Source organism: Natrix helvetica (assembly GCF_964273705.1).
Source record: "Natrix helvetica genome assembly, chromosome: Z".
Taxonomy (NCBI): domain Eukaryota; kingdom Metazoa; phylum Chordata; class Lepidosauria; order Squamata; family Natricidae; genus Natrix; species Natrix helvetica.
In genome coordinates, this window is record NC_138554.1 from 62,259,257 (window position 1) to 62,276,280 (window position 17,024).

Below are 17,024 nucleotides of genomic sequence, written 5' to 3' on the forward strand. Positions count from 1 at the left end.
CAGGGTCAGCGGCAGCCTGTCACTATATTGGACTAGGACGGCCGCTGACGTAAGCATGTCTTTGACAGCCGCGAACGCATGCGCTTCATGGCTGCCCCAGCGCCAGGCCGCGGATCAGTCGAGCAACCAATGAAGCGGCTCGGCTAGTGACACCTTATGGGGAAGAAATGGCGCATAGAAATTCAAGAGCCCCAGGAACGCCTGAAGCTCCGCCTTGGAGGCAGGCGTGGGGGCGTTCCTGATGGCAGAAACTTTTGCAGGAGTAGGGTGGATGCCTTGGGCATCAACCAGGAAACCCAAGAACTCCACCCTAGGCACAGCAAAAACACATTTTCTGGGCTTTAATTTGAGACCCGCGCCCCTAAAACGGTCAAGGACCTTCCTTACTACTTCTATGAGCCCTGAGCGACTGTTAGCAGCGATCAGGACGTCATCGAAGTACGGAACCACGCCAGGAGCCCATGGAGCAAGCGCTCCATGAGGCTCTGGAAGATCCCCGGGGCTACGGAGACGCCGAATTGGAGGCGGCGACAACAGAAGGCCCCTCGGTGGGTGACGATAGTTTGAGCAGCCGCCGACTCATCATCCACCGGGAGCTGCTGGTAGGCCTGCGCCATATCCAGTTTAGCGAAAATGCAGCCCTGTCCCAAGGAATGGAGCAGGTGTTGCACGACAGGGACTGGATAGGGGTTTGCCTGGAGGGCAAGGTTGATTGTCGACTTATAGTCGACGCAGAGATGAATAGACCCGTCGGCCTTGACGGGGACCACAATAGGGGTCTCCCATCTGGAATGGTCGACGGGCTCTATCACGCCCTGCGCCAACAGTTTATCTAATTCGGCATCCACCTTGGCCCTCAAGGCAAAAGGCACCCTGCGGGCCTTCAGCCTAATGGGAGCAACCTGGGGGTTTAGATTGAGCGAGATGGGGGTGCCCTTGTACCTCCCCATCTCCCCGCTGAACACGTCAGCATATGACGCAAGCAGGCTAGCAATGTCAGGGGCGTGTCTGAGGTAAGGTGAACCCCTTGCACATAGAGGCCCAACGCGGGAAACGAGTCCAACCCCAGGAGGGCTGGAAGGGGCTTTTCTACTATAAGGGCAGGTAAACAGCCCTTGAAATTCCCATACTCTACCCCCACTGTGTAACACCCCAGGGTAGGGATGACAGCCCCCTGATAGTCCCGCAGGGAAGTGTCCGGGGGCGACAGCTGGCTCTTCTGGATGTCTGGGCAGAGACGCTGGAAATCAGCCCAGGAGAGGAGGAAACGGGATGAGCCGGAGTCGACCTCCATGGTGCACGGCGACCCCTTGATTAGGACGGAGACCTGGATCCTTGGCGCACCTGCGGCTGTGGTGTAGACCTGCTCTGCAGGGGTGGCAGGAGGAATCTGGATCTGGTCTGCGGTGAAGTAGGCATCCTGCGGTCTTTGTTGCCTGCGCTGTTGTGGGGTGGCTGGCTGGAACGGCCTGTTGGAGGATTGCCCGCTGGTGTTGGAGTGTTGGGGCAAAGGCAAGGTTGCCCTGCAAACCTGCGCCAGATGCCCCTTCCTCTGGCAGTGGCGGCAAACGGACGCCTTAAATGGGCAATCCCCGTGGCTGTGGTCACCGCCGCACCCAAGGCAAGGGACTGCAGGTTGCCGGGGACGCTGCTGCTGGGGTCGCCTCCTCGGAATCGCTGCTAAATGGGCCACCAGCTCCTCTTCCTCCTGGTCCGTCATGGGAACCAGATCATCAATAAGGCAGGTATGGCCAGGAGGTGGAGGAACCTGGAGGCGAAACATTTTGGCCGTCGATTGTTCTGAAGCTCGGCCGCCCTAGCCTCGGCGATTGCTTCGGCCAAAGTCACCTCAGGCCGGGCTAGGAGGCGCCTCTTGAGGCGAGGGTCCTTCACCCCACAGACAAACTGCTCGACCAGTGAGTCGTCCAGGTCGAGAAATTCGCAGGGAATGGCTGTCGTGCAAAGAGATTGCAGGAACTGGCTCACAGATTCCTCCGGCTTTTGCACACATTGCCTGAAGGCGTAATGCCAAGTGATTTTAGACGGCGTAGGTGCGTAATTATTTCGCAGCTTAGTGATAAGAGTGTCCCAGTCTAAAGAGTGGACCGGCAGAGGGGCGGCCAGCGCCCTAGCGGCGTTGAACATTGCCGGCCCGTAGCAACTCAGAAAAAAACTGCATTTCTCATCCATCGGGATGTTTCGATTGCCATTGGCGATGAGAAAACATTCAAATCGCTCCAGGAACCCGGCCCATGACTCGCCAGCGGTTCCATAGGGAGCGAATGGTGGCATGGATGCCATAGCCGACTGAAACGATCGAGCGGTCTGAGGAAAAAAAAAAGGAGCGAGAAAAAAATTCTTTTTTTCCCCACTGAGGTAGTGCTTGTTGTTCAGCGGCGTCTGCGTGGCCTCAGAATCCCACCTTCGTCGCCAGTGTAAAAGATTGGTCGAAGGATGAGGCAGGACACTGTCTGAGGTACTAAGCAACCAGCTTTAATGAACAACAACGAGAGAACTATGTATAGCAAAAGATTCAGAACTTTCCTGCCTGACAGCTATTTATATGGAGCTGTCAGGCAGGACAACCAATCAGCTGTTCCTGACAGCCCGCGCTCAGCCAAGCCGCGTCTTAGCCAATCAGGCGCGGCTTGGCTGTTGCTGGCTGCCAGGACATAACACTGTCAAGCATACTTTTTTCAGAAACTCTTAGTTTGCTGACAACTTGCTTGACAACCCTTTTTATCAAAGGGTGAAAAATGATATATGGGATTTGGCTATCTTTGATTATTTTAATCAATAGGAAACGTTAAATAGGTAAATGGAAATAGTTTGAAATAGCTGTCTTGAAATTAATAAATTAAAATCAGTACAAAATATATACTGTGGACATCAGATCTTAATAAACTTAAGAGAAGTAGAGTTTTTTTTACAAGGAAGCTAATAGGAAAAGGATAGATGGTGTCTCACCCCCCTAAAAGAAGGGAGCAGTTGCAAACAATTCCAATAATGGAAAAATGGAAGTTAGCAGAAGGAAATGTGACTGAATGCCTTACTGATCATTGAATATTAAAGCACATATAGAAATTAGACAGATAGTAAAGCCATCAAGTCATCCAGAAAGAATGCACTGTTGTATTTATTTTAAAAAATAATGCCATGAAAGTAAACGTTCGGAATGAACATAGATTAATAAAGTATAAGAAGAAGAAAAAGACTTTCTAGTATATTCAATAAAGAGTATTATTAATTATATTTCTGATTCCTTTCTGATCACAAGGCTGAAAATAAAGCTGTTGTTAGGATTTTGGAAGAAATTCAAAATGCATGCATTCCTGTCTTGTTTAAAAGTTACTGAAAAATACTGAAGGTACAACCTGAGATCCTCTTCCCTAAAGCCTTGGGTACACAGAATCCCCCAATCCCCGGGCTAAGGGCTGCTACTAATTTGTACTTTTAATGTAACAGAATATTATCATTCTAAATATACTTAAGCCAATTTTAATATTTCAATTAAGTTACATTAAATGAAATTTAATTTTTAATTTGCCTAATTCTTGGTTTGTGGCTTCAACTCATCACTCAATTCTGTAATATCATGAAGTATTCATTTCTAGACACCTGTTCCTACATTCCTCTCCTTTCAAGTAAATCAAAATGTGTACGAAGTTAAAGAAAAGAGTATGATCGAACAACTGAGTTTTCTGTCCTGTGATAATATATGCCATCTCAAGATAGATAGATGCTCCCTTTGAATATTATTATGGAGAAGTTTTGTGACTAAGGAGAAAAGAAATACTGGTTTGCTTCAGGATTTGACTTACTTGTCTATTTGCATTACTTACCAGTGGTTGGAGAGAAAGGGAGAAGCAGTAATGATGAGAGTATGCAAAGAAGCTGTATTAGAGAAACATGATGTTGTAAAGGAATTATTCCTGGCACCATGATCTTCATTCTTCTCCCTTTGACCTTTGATAGTCTCCCACTTGAAAACAATTCAGAAAAGGTAAAAGAAATGAGAGAAACATAGGCAAGAACTACCTGACTTGGAATGTAAACTGAGAAAAGTAGGCGGGGCTTGGAATAGAGGGAGGGAAATAAAAGGATTGTTAGTTTTTAAAATAAAACTGTTGCTGATGAAATGTGGCAGGGAAGAAGGAAGAGACAGAAAAAGAAGAATCAAGAAATTAGAGTAATCCAATGTGGGAAAAATTTTAACATTACAATTGAATGTCAGCAAACAACGTAATATTAATGGATGACTGTTACATAAGTGTCACTTCTCTCCCCCCTCCCCCCCCCTCTCTCTCTCTCACACACACACACACACACACACACCTGTGTTTAAGTTTTTTTTAGTTATTACTTTAAATTCAAATCTAAGATACACTTTTGTAAGTATACATTATTGCAAAAAAAAATCTATCCATCCTCCCCCTGCACAGAAATACTACAGCATGAGTTCTAAGTAGTAGGAGGACTGAGGCAGGACCAAATCATTAAAAAAAACAAAATAGGGGAGTTTTGTCTTCACATATTATTTTAATCCCACCTTTTAAAATATATAACTCAAGATAGTGAATGTATTTGCATCCTCATTCCCCATAATTACTCTGTGAAGTGGATTGGGAAAGAGAGAATAACTGGCACAAAGTTATCCAGTTGGTTTTCATGCCTAAGGGAATCTAAGACTCTCAGTCTCCTGGTTTCTACATCAACACCTTAACTACTATATCAAATTGGCTCTTGGTTGTTTCTTAACTAGTGAGCCCCAGAAATATCTATATATCCCTTCTGGAACTGTATTGCTGCTCCAGAAGATGGTTCAACATAATGTAATGAAGTAATTATGAGAAGACAAATGTTTGTTTTAAGAGGCAATGTTTGCTGTTTGGAAACCTTTGGAAAGTCTGACTCTCTGGAGCATCCAGTTTCAGCTGCAGCCATTTGCTACATATGTTGTGCTCTAGCCACTTTTTCTTTTAAGTGAACCTTTTCTTCAGTGCAAATAAGCTGCAGAAAGCTTTTCTTTGGTTTTCTCTATTATTCAGTCTGGCAGGCACTTAACAAAGTAAGTAATTTACAGCTTTTGTCCCTCTTTTCCAGGCATGCAGTAAATTTAGCAAATGAAGGGGTTAAAAGGGAGTGAGATTGGAGGTCAGAGGTTAAAAGAGTTTAGTTGCAGCACCTACCAGTAATTGAGGGATGAAACTCAAGATGGCCATGGGTGAGTAGCTCTGGGTTTATGCTCTCCATGTTTAACTTTTACTTTGGTATTTTTATTCTCTATTTCTCATTTTTAAATTATTTATATTGTATCACCTAACAGGCTACCTATCTTCTCCAGCCATAATTTCAGATCAATCAACTTTATTATACACATTAACTAACTAGCAGAAAGAAAGAAAGAGGAGAAAATAGCGTTTGAATATCCAGAACATTCAATAATTAATAAAGAGGAGTGATATATAAAAAAGAAATGCTAAAACACATAATTCTTATTAGTTAAAACTAATCTAGAATTATAGAGCCCTCCCCAAATTTGAGGAAGGTGCCATACAATAGCTGCCATTTTAAAAAAAGTGGTTATGCTACCAGACATAATTTAATAATCCTTACTCTGGGATTTAAGAATAGGAGAAAGGAAAAAGAGACAGAATATCCACTCTGCAACACAGATTTCAATCAAGCCTCTGAAGCCACAGAAAATGGATGAATACACAATAATTAAGTGGATGGTAAGTCATTTAGAATCTACTCTCTCATTAGGTAGATGTAATTCATTGGAGTGGCATCTACAGGTGGGAGTAAGAAGCCAACAGTTTACAGAATTTTCTTCTTTCCTGATAGAGGATGCCTGCCTCCCTCTGTTTGTTCAGCAGCTGTCTTGCTTACGCAGGATGGAAACGATACCAACTTAAAAAGGGAGGCGGTAACAGACTTTTAGGCAATGTCTGCTTACAGCAAAAAGTGACTTCAAACTTTGAACCTTTTAAAAAATCTTTTAATGTTTTATTAGTTTATCAAAATATGAAATACAGAAGTACAAAAAATGAGATTAATTAAATGGGGGGAAGGGGTGGAAGCTAGGAAAGTGTAATGGAAAAGGGAAAAGAAAAAGCATTGCCTTCCGACTCCTTTTGATGCAGTGGAATAACTTCAACTTTTTTGCTTTTATATAATATTTGCTAGCTGTTTCCATAACAACACACTTATCTAATCAGCAAAACTGCAAATCTATCTCCACCACAAAGTTCAAAAGCAGTTTCCAAGCAGAAACAAAATTGTGTTTTGCTCTTTAATCAAAAGCAGTCAATTAAACCATCTCTGCTAGCCCCATCAATTTTTGCAGCCATTTGTCCATTGTGGGAATCAAAGTACATTTTTGTACATATAGTATTTGTGGTGCCATCAACATATATAACATAAATTTTGTAATTTTTTAAATCAATTAAACCTAAAAGAAAAAAAAAATCTTTGAACTTTTCATTTCAATTTAAAATAAAATTGACTCATTAAAAGGGGTCTTATAAAGTATGCTGAAAACAACCAACAGCAGAAACTACACAGACATCTGTTGCTCACACCAATAAACCGCATGAGATTAACCGGGAATTTAGAGCTAACCACATTTCTGAATCAATTAGGAGAAAAAGCAACAACTGTGGTAGGCTCAACTCTAACATAGCCTAGCATAGTACTACTTTTAAAGAAACATACAGAAGAATCAGAGAAGTGAAACTTTTACTTATAGACCAACCAGATCACTTTGCAGATCTCCAGAGTGAATTGAGGGGGATGGGGCCTTTAAAGGGCTATTATTCTGACTTTGAGCCAGCTGCTTCTCTGCAAACACTCTGATAGACATTACTACTTGATGAATTGCTGCCAAATAAAAGGAATGCATGTGATTTTTGCTAATTTAAGTAATCTAAAGTCCCTAGCATGCTTCTTAAAATAAAGCCTTTTTTGAGCTTCTTCTCAATATTCCCAGTACATGTCTTGTGTTTGGAGAAAGCTAGCCTACTTTTGAATCAATTTTCCAAAGAGAGTATTACCACTTTAAAACCTAAATATGGTATTGCTAAGACAGATAACCCTGGGGTTGCTTTAGAGAAACGAACATTGCTGATAAAGGACAAAATTGCACCCAGTAAAGCACAGACAATGCACAGAATTGCACCCACAAGTGGGGGGAAATGAAAGGAGGGAAAGACAGGATTTGGAGAGATGAGAAAATGTTTTGAAACCAAACATTTATTTGGATGCAAAGTTTATTCTGGTGAATTCTTCTTTGCAGTATGGGCTGTCTGCAGTTTTCTTTGTTATATTTTGTTATGACGGAGAGGCAGGCATGGCATAGCATCTCAGCATTTTTCTCTTTTTCCCTCTGCATATTTATAACTTTTGTAAACTATTGTAAACTAACACTTCAAAACTTATTTAAAGTTTTAGAAATTTTTAATTTTTATCAAAAAAAGTCATGGAAATACAGATTGATATTATGGTGGCTTGCAAATATGTCATATCTTTGATCTTATTCCAACAAAGACTCAAACTATGTATAAATCAAATTAAATTATATGAATTGTTGGAATTATCAGAGAGAGAGAGAGAGAAAGAGAGAGAGAGAGAGAGAGAGAGGTTTCTTTTCTATCACTCTATCTAAAATGTTTATGAAGATGTTGAAGAGTACTGGATTTAAAACATAACTCTGTGGTATGCTACCAGTACACATACTTCCCTCTATGTAGATATAGTTCCATTGAGGACTATATGCTAAGTATTGATCAGCTAATTGCAAAATAGCTGGTGGTGGTACTGTCTATACCTGTGATGGCACACAGAGCCCTTCCTTTGGGCACATCAGCTATCATCCCAGCCCAGCTCCACTGTGCATGTGCGTGCGCCTCCCACTGGCCAGTTGTTTTTCGGGTCTATGCTGCATATGTGTGGGGATGGGGCGCATGTGCGGGGGGTTGCTCGCATTGCATTTTAGGGGTTTGTATGCGTGCGCCCACCCACATAACATTTTGGGACTGAAAGGCCACCTGCACCAACCTGGAAGCCAAAAACGGGCACTGGGGGGGCACATGCGCGGGGATGAGCGTGCAAGTGGGTGGGGGGCGCTCGCATTGCATTTTGGGTTTTGCATGCGCATGCTTTGGGCACTCGACACCAAAAAAGGTAGCCATCACAAGTCTATACGAACAGTAGGAAAATGTCCATAACATTTTCCTACTGTTTTATGCTTTGAGGGCTGCTTTAGTTCTCTGAAAGCAAGAGCTTTGTATTAATTTTGTTTTACCCTGCCACACTTGGTGGAGCTGGGGGAGGGGGAAGCATTCTTTTGTCTTCTCAGCTATCCTATTACTTCCTTGCAGTGCTGCCCCAAGAGGGATTTGAACATCATCTTCCTGACACAGAAGCATTCCAGAATTGTTAGCATCATGCTGGTCAGTGAAATCTATATTTTTTATCATTAAAATCTTAAGTGGATTGTGATAACAAGTTTACTGGGTGCCATCTTTGTCCCTTAATATGGCATCTAATAGGGTGGAAGAGGGGAAGAAAAGTAAAATTTGCAATATTTGATAGAGCATCCATGGACAAGTATAGTCTATTTGACACAGGAAAAAAAATCAACTTTTTCTTTGGAAACAATCCAGGAAATAATAATTTTCAAATAGCATTCCAGCTTTGCAAGATCTTATTCTATGAATTATTAGAAAAATGGATAGTATTAAATACTTTTACAGTAGTGGCCAAGTCTTGCCTTAGGTTATAGGTGGGTGCAAATAGTCCTATCACAATGTGGAGGCCTGCTTTGCAGTTATATTGTTATACTAATCTCTCTTGATTTATCTTATCTAGAGAAGAAAAGGGGGGGGGGAATCTATCTAACAGCTTTATTTTACATTGCTGGATTAAGTAATTAAGCCCAACAAGATTTGAGAGCCAACAATGGCTAATTGAGTTCAACTAGATTTTGAATCTCTTCCAGACCTTGCTTTGTAAATTCACTTGTTTTTTATAGAATGTGTTTGGACTTTGGAATTGAATCATTTACAGATATTTTACTAACAAAAATATGTGGAATTATGGCAAAAAGAAAGTGGGCAGTTTGGGTTCTGGTGAACTGTGGCACATACTTTCTTCACTTTCTGTGATTTTTTTTAGGGACCTATCGCAAGAAGTTGATATTCATGATAACTTACCAAATTCAGAAACTGGGAGAAACCCAAATCAACACCCATTTTTAAAGTCTCGTTTTAACAGCTGGTTTATCTCCTTTCTGGCTATGGGAAGCTGCTCATCTAATCTATGCAATGGAAATGCCTAGAAGAGAAGGCTCCATGTATACCCCATGTGTGGAAAAAATACCTGCTTTCCTGGTGATAGACACAGCTAAGTATTATAGCAACAGACCTGGAAAATGCCCAAAGATGCTTGAAAGGATACTCAATAACAATAGATAAATGATTAGCCCCACAATGATGAATAATGACATTCTTTTGATTCAGTAGACTTGAATAGGAACCTGTCAGGAGAAACTACAGCTACTTTGGGAATAGTCATCCATAATACAGAAAACTACAGTATATGGAAATGGACTTGAGTAGCCTTCACCAACTACAATGCCTGCTTATTTTACTATGCCTTTCTTGCGGATCACTACAGATGCTGAAAAGACCAATCAACATTTCAACTACAAGTTTACCATCACTGCACTGTCATATACTGTAGTCAACCTCCAATGAATACTTGCAGAAAACTGGGCATAGCAGGTTCTGAGAGTTGTAACCTATGGGGGATAATCGGCCTTATTTACATTTACATTTTCTTTCTGAAAGAATTCCCTGCTCCATAGAACAGAGAGACTACATGACATAGAACATGATAAATAAAATAGTCGATGTTACACCATGATCACCTATTGAGGTGGAAGGATACACAATTTTTGGAATACATCCCTTTGTTGGAAGTTCCTTAATATTTCATGACCCTGTCTTTCTTGATACATCTTTTGTTCAGCCACTAGAATGACTCTTATTGTGTGTATCACAAGTCTCCCCATGTCACAAGCAATTGTGTTGATTTTTAAAGTCTCTGCTATGCTACAAGGCAGACAAACTCTGAAGGATAGTTAATTTTAAATGTGTGGGCCTGCTGTTTATAAAGTGTTACTTTATACATAGTATGGTATATGTACTCTGGGAGTTTTATTTCCAGTAATATGCATATATACATATACATATGCATATTCTCAGCTTTTAGGATGGCGCCACAACTTCTGTTATTGCATTAATCAACACATTCAAATCCTCTGATTAAATGGAAATACCCCTTCCATTCTGTGTTGTGTTAGTATTTGCCTAGTTTAGGGTTGCTGAATTAGCACTTGTCCTTCTCAATATTTCTGCATCATTTGAAATCTATACCGATGTTATAGCCAGTGCCATTAGGAGACTACAAACTGAAGTCTAGAACCACCTATTACCAGTCAAAGTTTTTTTTTGGGGGGGGGGCTGTGGTTTTTTTTTTGGGGGGGGGTGGATTTTAACTTAGGCTGTTTTCATATTGTAGTATATGTTGATATTTTTTTTCTTCATTTAAATTTTTTTATTACTTTGTGATTACCAACCTGACATGTTTGAAATAATTTTTGGTGTTTTATTTTGATTGTTATATTAGTGGTTTTGATTTGTTATTACTCCTAGTGCTTGCCATGTATACAGCAACTTTCGAAAGCTGCTTTCCACAAGAAATCTATTACTTCTTTTCTAAAGTAAAACTAATGTGGATTCAGTCTTTGCTACTGTTGATCCAAATTCCTTAAGTTTTTGTTTGCCAACATTTTCTTTTTTGATGATGCTGAAAGAGTTCATTTTGTTTCGCTCTTTAACCTTAAAGTGGGGAAATAAAGACCACACAGAATGGACTTTGTAGTACCAACATAGACTTTTTAATATTGCACTTGCTGATTAACATAGGTGTATTTTAATTTGACTTATTGTTCTCTCTTTGTAAATGATGTTAATAATTTGATTGATAACTTCTAGCACTCCTAGACTTCAAGGTAAACATCTATCTTTTTCCCCAAGTCAGGATAGGATGGGCTGTTTGATGTTCGTCTTCTGATAAGAGAAAAGATGTTAGCATTAATTAGTATTTAGTTTGTCTCTCCATAAACTTCAAACAACCTTATGACTTTTTTTTTCTTTATTAACATTTTAAATTTAATACCAAGATCTGCTTTAATAAGACTTGTTTAAATGGATATATGTGCTGTCAGATTTAGTATGCTTAACTCCTATTTAACTCCATGTAGCTGATTTACTATGAAAAGGAGAGGTTTTGTCCTGTCCAATCAACTTTTCCCTTGCATTTTTATTGATGTGTTAACTGTAAGAGGGACTGAAAGCCGATGATCTGGGTTTCCACTCTGAATGAGAGGAATTATTTTTAATCAGAATATTCTAAATAAATCATAATTAAATGATGTTGCTGTCTCAGTGTGTTTCATTGCAAAGGTTTAGACACAAGTCTAGGAAGACATATTTGGCAATTACTCTCTATCTTTTTTTCTTTCCTTTGATTTTTAAAGTTTACTTAACTTTATTGTATTCATCTTTTTTTTTTCTTCTGTTCTTTTCCCTTCTCTTTTCCCCTCTGGTCATTTGCACCTACCCGTGTTTCGCTGAAAATTACTCCCTACCCCAAAAACAAGCCCTAGCCATATTTTCACACCATCTAATATAAGTCCTGCCCTCAAAATAAGTCCTAGTGAAGCCCCACCCGTCATCTGGTTATATGAGGTGGGGTGAGGTGCAGGCATAAAAATCAACCTGGGCGGGGAGTGGAGCTGCCCCACATGACCCACCTCAACTTAGGCCCACTGCATCCAGGCCTCCCACACCCGGACACCTATCAAACCGCTGCTCAACTTCTGCAGCCACTGGTGGCCACTTGTGGCAAAATGCTGCAAGGTTCATCATGCAGGTGCTGCCACTTGTGGGAGAATACCACGAGGCTTATCACGCCGTTGCCATGACTTACGAACACACTGGCACAATGCACCATGCAATCTCCTGTCGCAAGCAGTGGCACTGGCGCAATGAGCCTCGCAGTGTCCAGCTGTGAGCGGCACCACCAGTGTACCGAGCCTCACAGCATCCTGCCATAAGCAGCATTACCAGCACAAGCCATGCAGCATCTGTCTGTGAGCGGTCACAGAATAAATTGGTCAGAGTTGCAGTTAGGTTGAGTTTTAAACAAGCTATATGTGTTCTTGGATCTGCCTATGGTCACTTCCTCATAGCTATTTTATTGTTTTTAATACTTTCCTTGAGTTGGAGGAAAATTATGTTCAGATAATTTGAGCTGCTGTCATGGCTAAGCAAGCCCTCTACATTTATTTTGGATAGAATTGTAAGAGACACAGCAAATAAAGTGCTGTGTTTGGTAAAATGTGAGTAGTAGTCTTAAATCTATTTACTTGGTTACATTATCAGGCAGCAACACTGATTACCTATATAAGTGTTGGAAGAAATGTCCTTCTGGGTTCGCCCCCAAGTGGGGAAAAATACACTGGAGGCATGGAGGCTGCTTACAAAGATGGTTTAATGTTTTAATGGAGGACAGGACCGCATGGCTGGAGGTCCTGGGGAAAAAGGTGATCACATGCTTCCAGGTGTTGAGTGAAGAAAAAGAAAAAGGGAAGAAGGGTCGAAGAAGGGCTTGCAGGGCTTTTTATAACCTGTTCGGTCCCACCTATCTGTTTCCTGTTCCTGTGTAAGAAATGTATTCTGATTGGTTTCAGACTCATATGGGCCCATGCAGGGGCAATCCTCTAGGGTCTAGGCTGTTTTAAATCCAGGTTTCGTTGAGTTCAGATGCCATGTGGTCAGTTATATTACCATGCCTTTATTACCTTCCCCATGGAGGTGAAGGGGAGAACTCTTTTATTATGTAAAGTGGACTAGCTTGGCCTTTAATGACTCATGGACAAAAGTGGGGGCAGGAAGCTGCAGGGAGAGTTATCTTGTCTTTTTGAAACATGTTTCTTTTCACATCCAGAGAAATATTCTGCCTTTTCAATATTTCCTAGGATATTTCATTTTTCTGGGAGAGGGCTGGGTGATAACTTCCAACATAAGCATGACAAAACCCTTTGTGTACTTTGCTTATGTTTTGCTCTATTAAATCTTGGAATTACACAAATACATATAATAAAAGTTTATATTGTTAAAAATTCAACATGCAACAACTTCCTAGATCAGTAGTCGTGCACACAGTAACATTTCAGGATTATAACATGGAAGAGCCTCAAAATCATTTGGAGAATCCAGTTCTTGCTAAAATGTGCATCACTGAATGCCCTTAGCATATTTTGCTTAAATATTTTTTCTCTTGATTTCCTCTTGCTTTCACTAATACAGGAAATCATTCAGTATTTTCTTGTGTTGCTATGTTACTTGCAGGATGAAGAATCTTTGATTACAAGAGAGCTTCAAGTTTAGAAGAAGAAAAAAAATCTTCATTCCTTATATGGCATCATTAGACTATTGAGCACTGTGAATGGGCGATTGCATTTTATTATGCATGGTTGTTTCATGCAGTCAAGGAGCTCGGAACATTACCAGGAAATTACAGCCAGTTTCTAGCAAAAGGGAGCATTTAAAGGAGAAGCAGATTCTTTGAATCCACTATCAGGAAATTGCAGCCAGTTTCTAGCACAAGGGAGCATTTAAAGGAGAAGCAGCTTTTTAAATCAAGAGCATAACTATGGGGAAATCAGGTAGGTAAATGATTATATTTTAAATTGTTCATAAATGTGTTTGTTTTGCCCCATATCTTCATATGTACTTCACATTGTTAAAGATTATGTATTCAAATTTATCTATATCCTTAGACTGGAAGGAATTTCTAGCAAAGAACATAGAACGTACCGTAGTTACATTTAAAAACACGGTAGCATTTGAATTTCATGAGTGAGTAGTAGTTAAAAGCTGATTTGCAGAACCCTACCAACCAACCAATCCCCAATTTTCTCAGAGACACATGATTAGTTCTGTATTTATTATTGTTGTGGAAATATTTGATTAATGCTGTAAGAGAAATAGTGGGTAGTAAGAATATCTTTCAGTTCAGAAGCTTGCTTTTGTATTGTTTGTAGAAGTAGCAGCTGTTCTGGATGATGAAGCAAAACATTCTTATCTCTGATTATGTTGTTTCAACAAATGGTAGCCTATTTCATTTTTTTATATTTTATGACCTATGTATTTATTTACAATTTTATAGCCCATCTTACTCAGACAACTTTAAAAATTCTGAGCAAGTTACACTGTGAATAAAATGAACACATTAATCTATAAAAGTAATAATAGAAAAAAAAAAACAAAATTATGAAATGCAATAGTAATAATAAATTAACCCCTACCTCCATCAAGATGAATTACAAAATTTTTAATTAGGGTTGAAGGTCCAATGAAATAAAATTGTATTTTAAGGACCCTCTAAAATCATGAAAGAAGAAACTTTACAAAACTCTCAGATTCTGGAAACAATGTAATGTTTATAGAAGCTGCTCTAAATTTAACATATTTTGTTTTTGTAATTAATGTTATCTTGGATTAAACATACAATGCAAAAGACATTTAATTCCCTGAAAATGGTTACTATTTCTGATTGCTAATTTTGGGTTTTGTCTGATTATCACATTTAATTTCTGACAGGGCTTTTAAATATTGTAGCTGGCTTCTTCATCGTAAGAAATTTTGTAATAACACATTAATTAGATTAGATTTGATATGCTTGCCATTCCAGAAGACATTAACACCCTCCCTCCAACAATTAAAACAGTTAAAACTGACATAAACAGACAGCCTTCTTGACCAAAGACCAAAACCTGGTTAGCTACAGAGACCAAAACTTCTAGAACAATAAAGAGTACAACAACGCCTCCACAAAAACTAAACAAATTCATTGACCCCATTAATTATCATGCTTTCACAATCTCTCAGAAGTAAAGATTATGGTCCTTAATGATTCATGGCCAAATAACGTCATTTCAGATCAACAACATCTAACATCTTATTTGGCCATACAGAAGATTTTTGTAAGAATTATAGTTACTGAAGTTTGATAGGCATAAGTGGGGGCTGTATGTATCAATGCCATCTTAAAGCCTACATTAATGGAAAATATAGTTTTTTTCTGATAAAGTACTAAATGGGCGGTATATGTAATTCATTTTTTGGTGAAGGGAAATATGTATAATTAGTTCAGCAGAGAAATCCAGTCCATATTGCCTGATAATTTTCCTTCAGTTTCTTTCATTACTCATTCCCATAACCCCGTGATAGCGAACCTATGGCATGTGTGCCACAGGTGGCATGCAGAGCTCTCTCTGCAGGCACATGAGCCATCATCCAAGGTCAGCTCCACCGCACATGCGCATGCATCTCCAGCTGGCCTACTGGTTTTCATGTTCATCTTTTCAGTTGTAGTACTTTTCAACTGAGGATAGTAGCTCAGGAATCAATGATGGGCCCAACCCTCTGGAATGACCTCCCCCCCGATATTAGAACTACCACAGACCTCCGCTCCTTCTGACAGAAGCTTAAGACCCACCTGTTCCAGTTAGCTGGCTTAACCGATTCATAATCCCATTTACCTCCTGGCAAACATCTTATTGGGCAGTTTTTTAAGGGTATTTTAATGTTTATTTGTATTTTATTTTATATATTGTACAGTCTACATCCTACCTCCTCCGCGTACCTATTTGTATATTTGTATATTGAATGTATATCTATATTTTGTACTATACTGTTTTAACATGACTGTACACCGCCCCGAGTCCTGTTTAGGAAAGGGCGCGGTTTAAAAATTTAATTAAATAAATAAATAAATAAATAAATAAAATGGTTTACAAGTAGTCCTTGACTTACAACAGTTCATTTAGTGACCATTCAGCGTTATTGTATCACTGAAAAAGCGACATGACCATTTTTCACACAGCCATTACAACATACCCATGATCATGTGATCAAAATTCAGATGCTTGGCAACTGACTCATATTTATGACGATGGAAGTGTCCTTGGGTAATGTGATCACTTTTTGCAAACTTCTGACAAGCAAAGTCAATAGGGAATCCAGATTCACTTAATAATCATGTTATTATTTTAACACTGCAATAATTCACTTAACTGCAGCAAGAAAGGTCATGAAACGGAGCAAAACTCACTTAACAAATGTCTTACCTAGCAATAGAAATTTTGGGCTCAAAGTTGAGTACTACCTGCATTTGCCTAGTTTAAAGGTAAAGGTAAAAGTTCCCCTCGTACATACCATATATTCCGCCATATAAGGCGACTGGGAGTATAAGACGACCTCCTACTTTCAGGTGTCCATGAGCCGGCTAAGGGCCTCTGCGCTGCCAGGTTTTCGTAGTTTGAGCTCAGTGCCTTCCTTCTCCAGACCGCCAGCCAGACCTTACTAAGCCATCCCAGTGCTCATCCATCCACATGCCCAGGCTGAGGTTATCGATTGAAAGGCTGGCATCTGCGCTGGTGGCAGCACGGATTTTTGCTTGGTGGTATTGCTTTTTCTTTTCTTTTGGTTTTTGGGTATACTTGGCATATAAGAAAACCCCCGATTTTTGAAATAATTTTTTCGGGTTAAAAAGTCATCTTATACGCTGGAAAATACGGTATGTGTTAGTTGTTCCTGACTCTAGGGGGCGGTGCTTATCTCCGTTTCAAAGCTGAAGAGCCAGTGCTGTCCAAAGACAAGTCTCCATGGTCATATGGCCAGCATGACTAAACGCCAAGGGCGCAGGGAAAGCTGTTACCTTCCAGCCAAAGTTTTTTTCTACTTGCATTTTTACATGCTTTCAAACTGCTAGGTTGCCAGAAGCTGGGATAAGTAACTGGAGCTCACTCTGTTAGATGGTGCTATGGATTCGAACCACCGAACTGCCAACCTTTCTGATCAACAAGTTCAGCATCTTAGCCACTGAGC

General features: G+C 40.0%; 2 protein-coding genes across 5 annotated transcripts in view; one reads left to right on the top strand and one right to left on the bottom strand.

The window, feature by feature from the left end:
- Positions 1-4,069, bottom strand: part of LOC309402092 (zona pellucida-binding protein 1-like) — a 36,681-nt gene extending 32,612 nt beyond the window's left edge. For all 3 annotated transcript variants that reach the window (XM_081971623.1, XM_081971622.1, XM_081971621.1), the window contains exon 1: positions 3,843-4,069. In XM_081971623.1, the coding sequence (XP_081827749.1) occupies positions 3,843-3,951 (109 nt within the window). In that variant the 5' untranslated portion in view covers positions 3,952-4,069. The remainder of the gene's footprint in view (positions 1-3,842) is intronic.
- Positions 4,070-5,186: 1,117 nt separating this feature from the next.
- Positions 5,187-17,024, top strand: part of GLIPR2 (GLI pathogenesis related 2) — a 59,690-nt gene continuing 47,852 nt past the window's right edge. For both annotated transcript variants that reach the window (XR_014176833.1, XM_081971633.1), the window contains exons 1-3: positions 5,187-5,224; positions 8,382-8,453; positions 13,482-13,798. Coding sequence is in view for 1 of the 2 variants with exons in the window: in XM_081971633.1 (XP_081827759.1) it covers positions 13,786-13,798 (13 nt within the window). In the remaining variant the exon portion in view is untranslated. The remainder of the gene's footprint in view (positions 5,225-8,381; positions 8,454-13,481; positions 13,799-17,024) is intronic.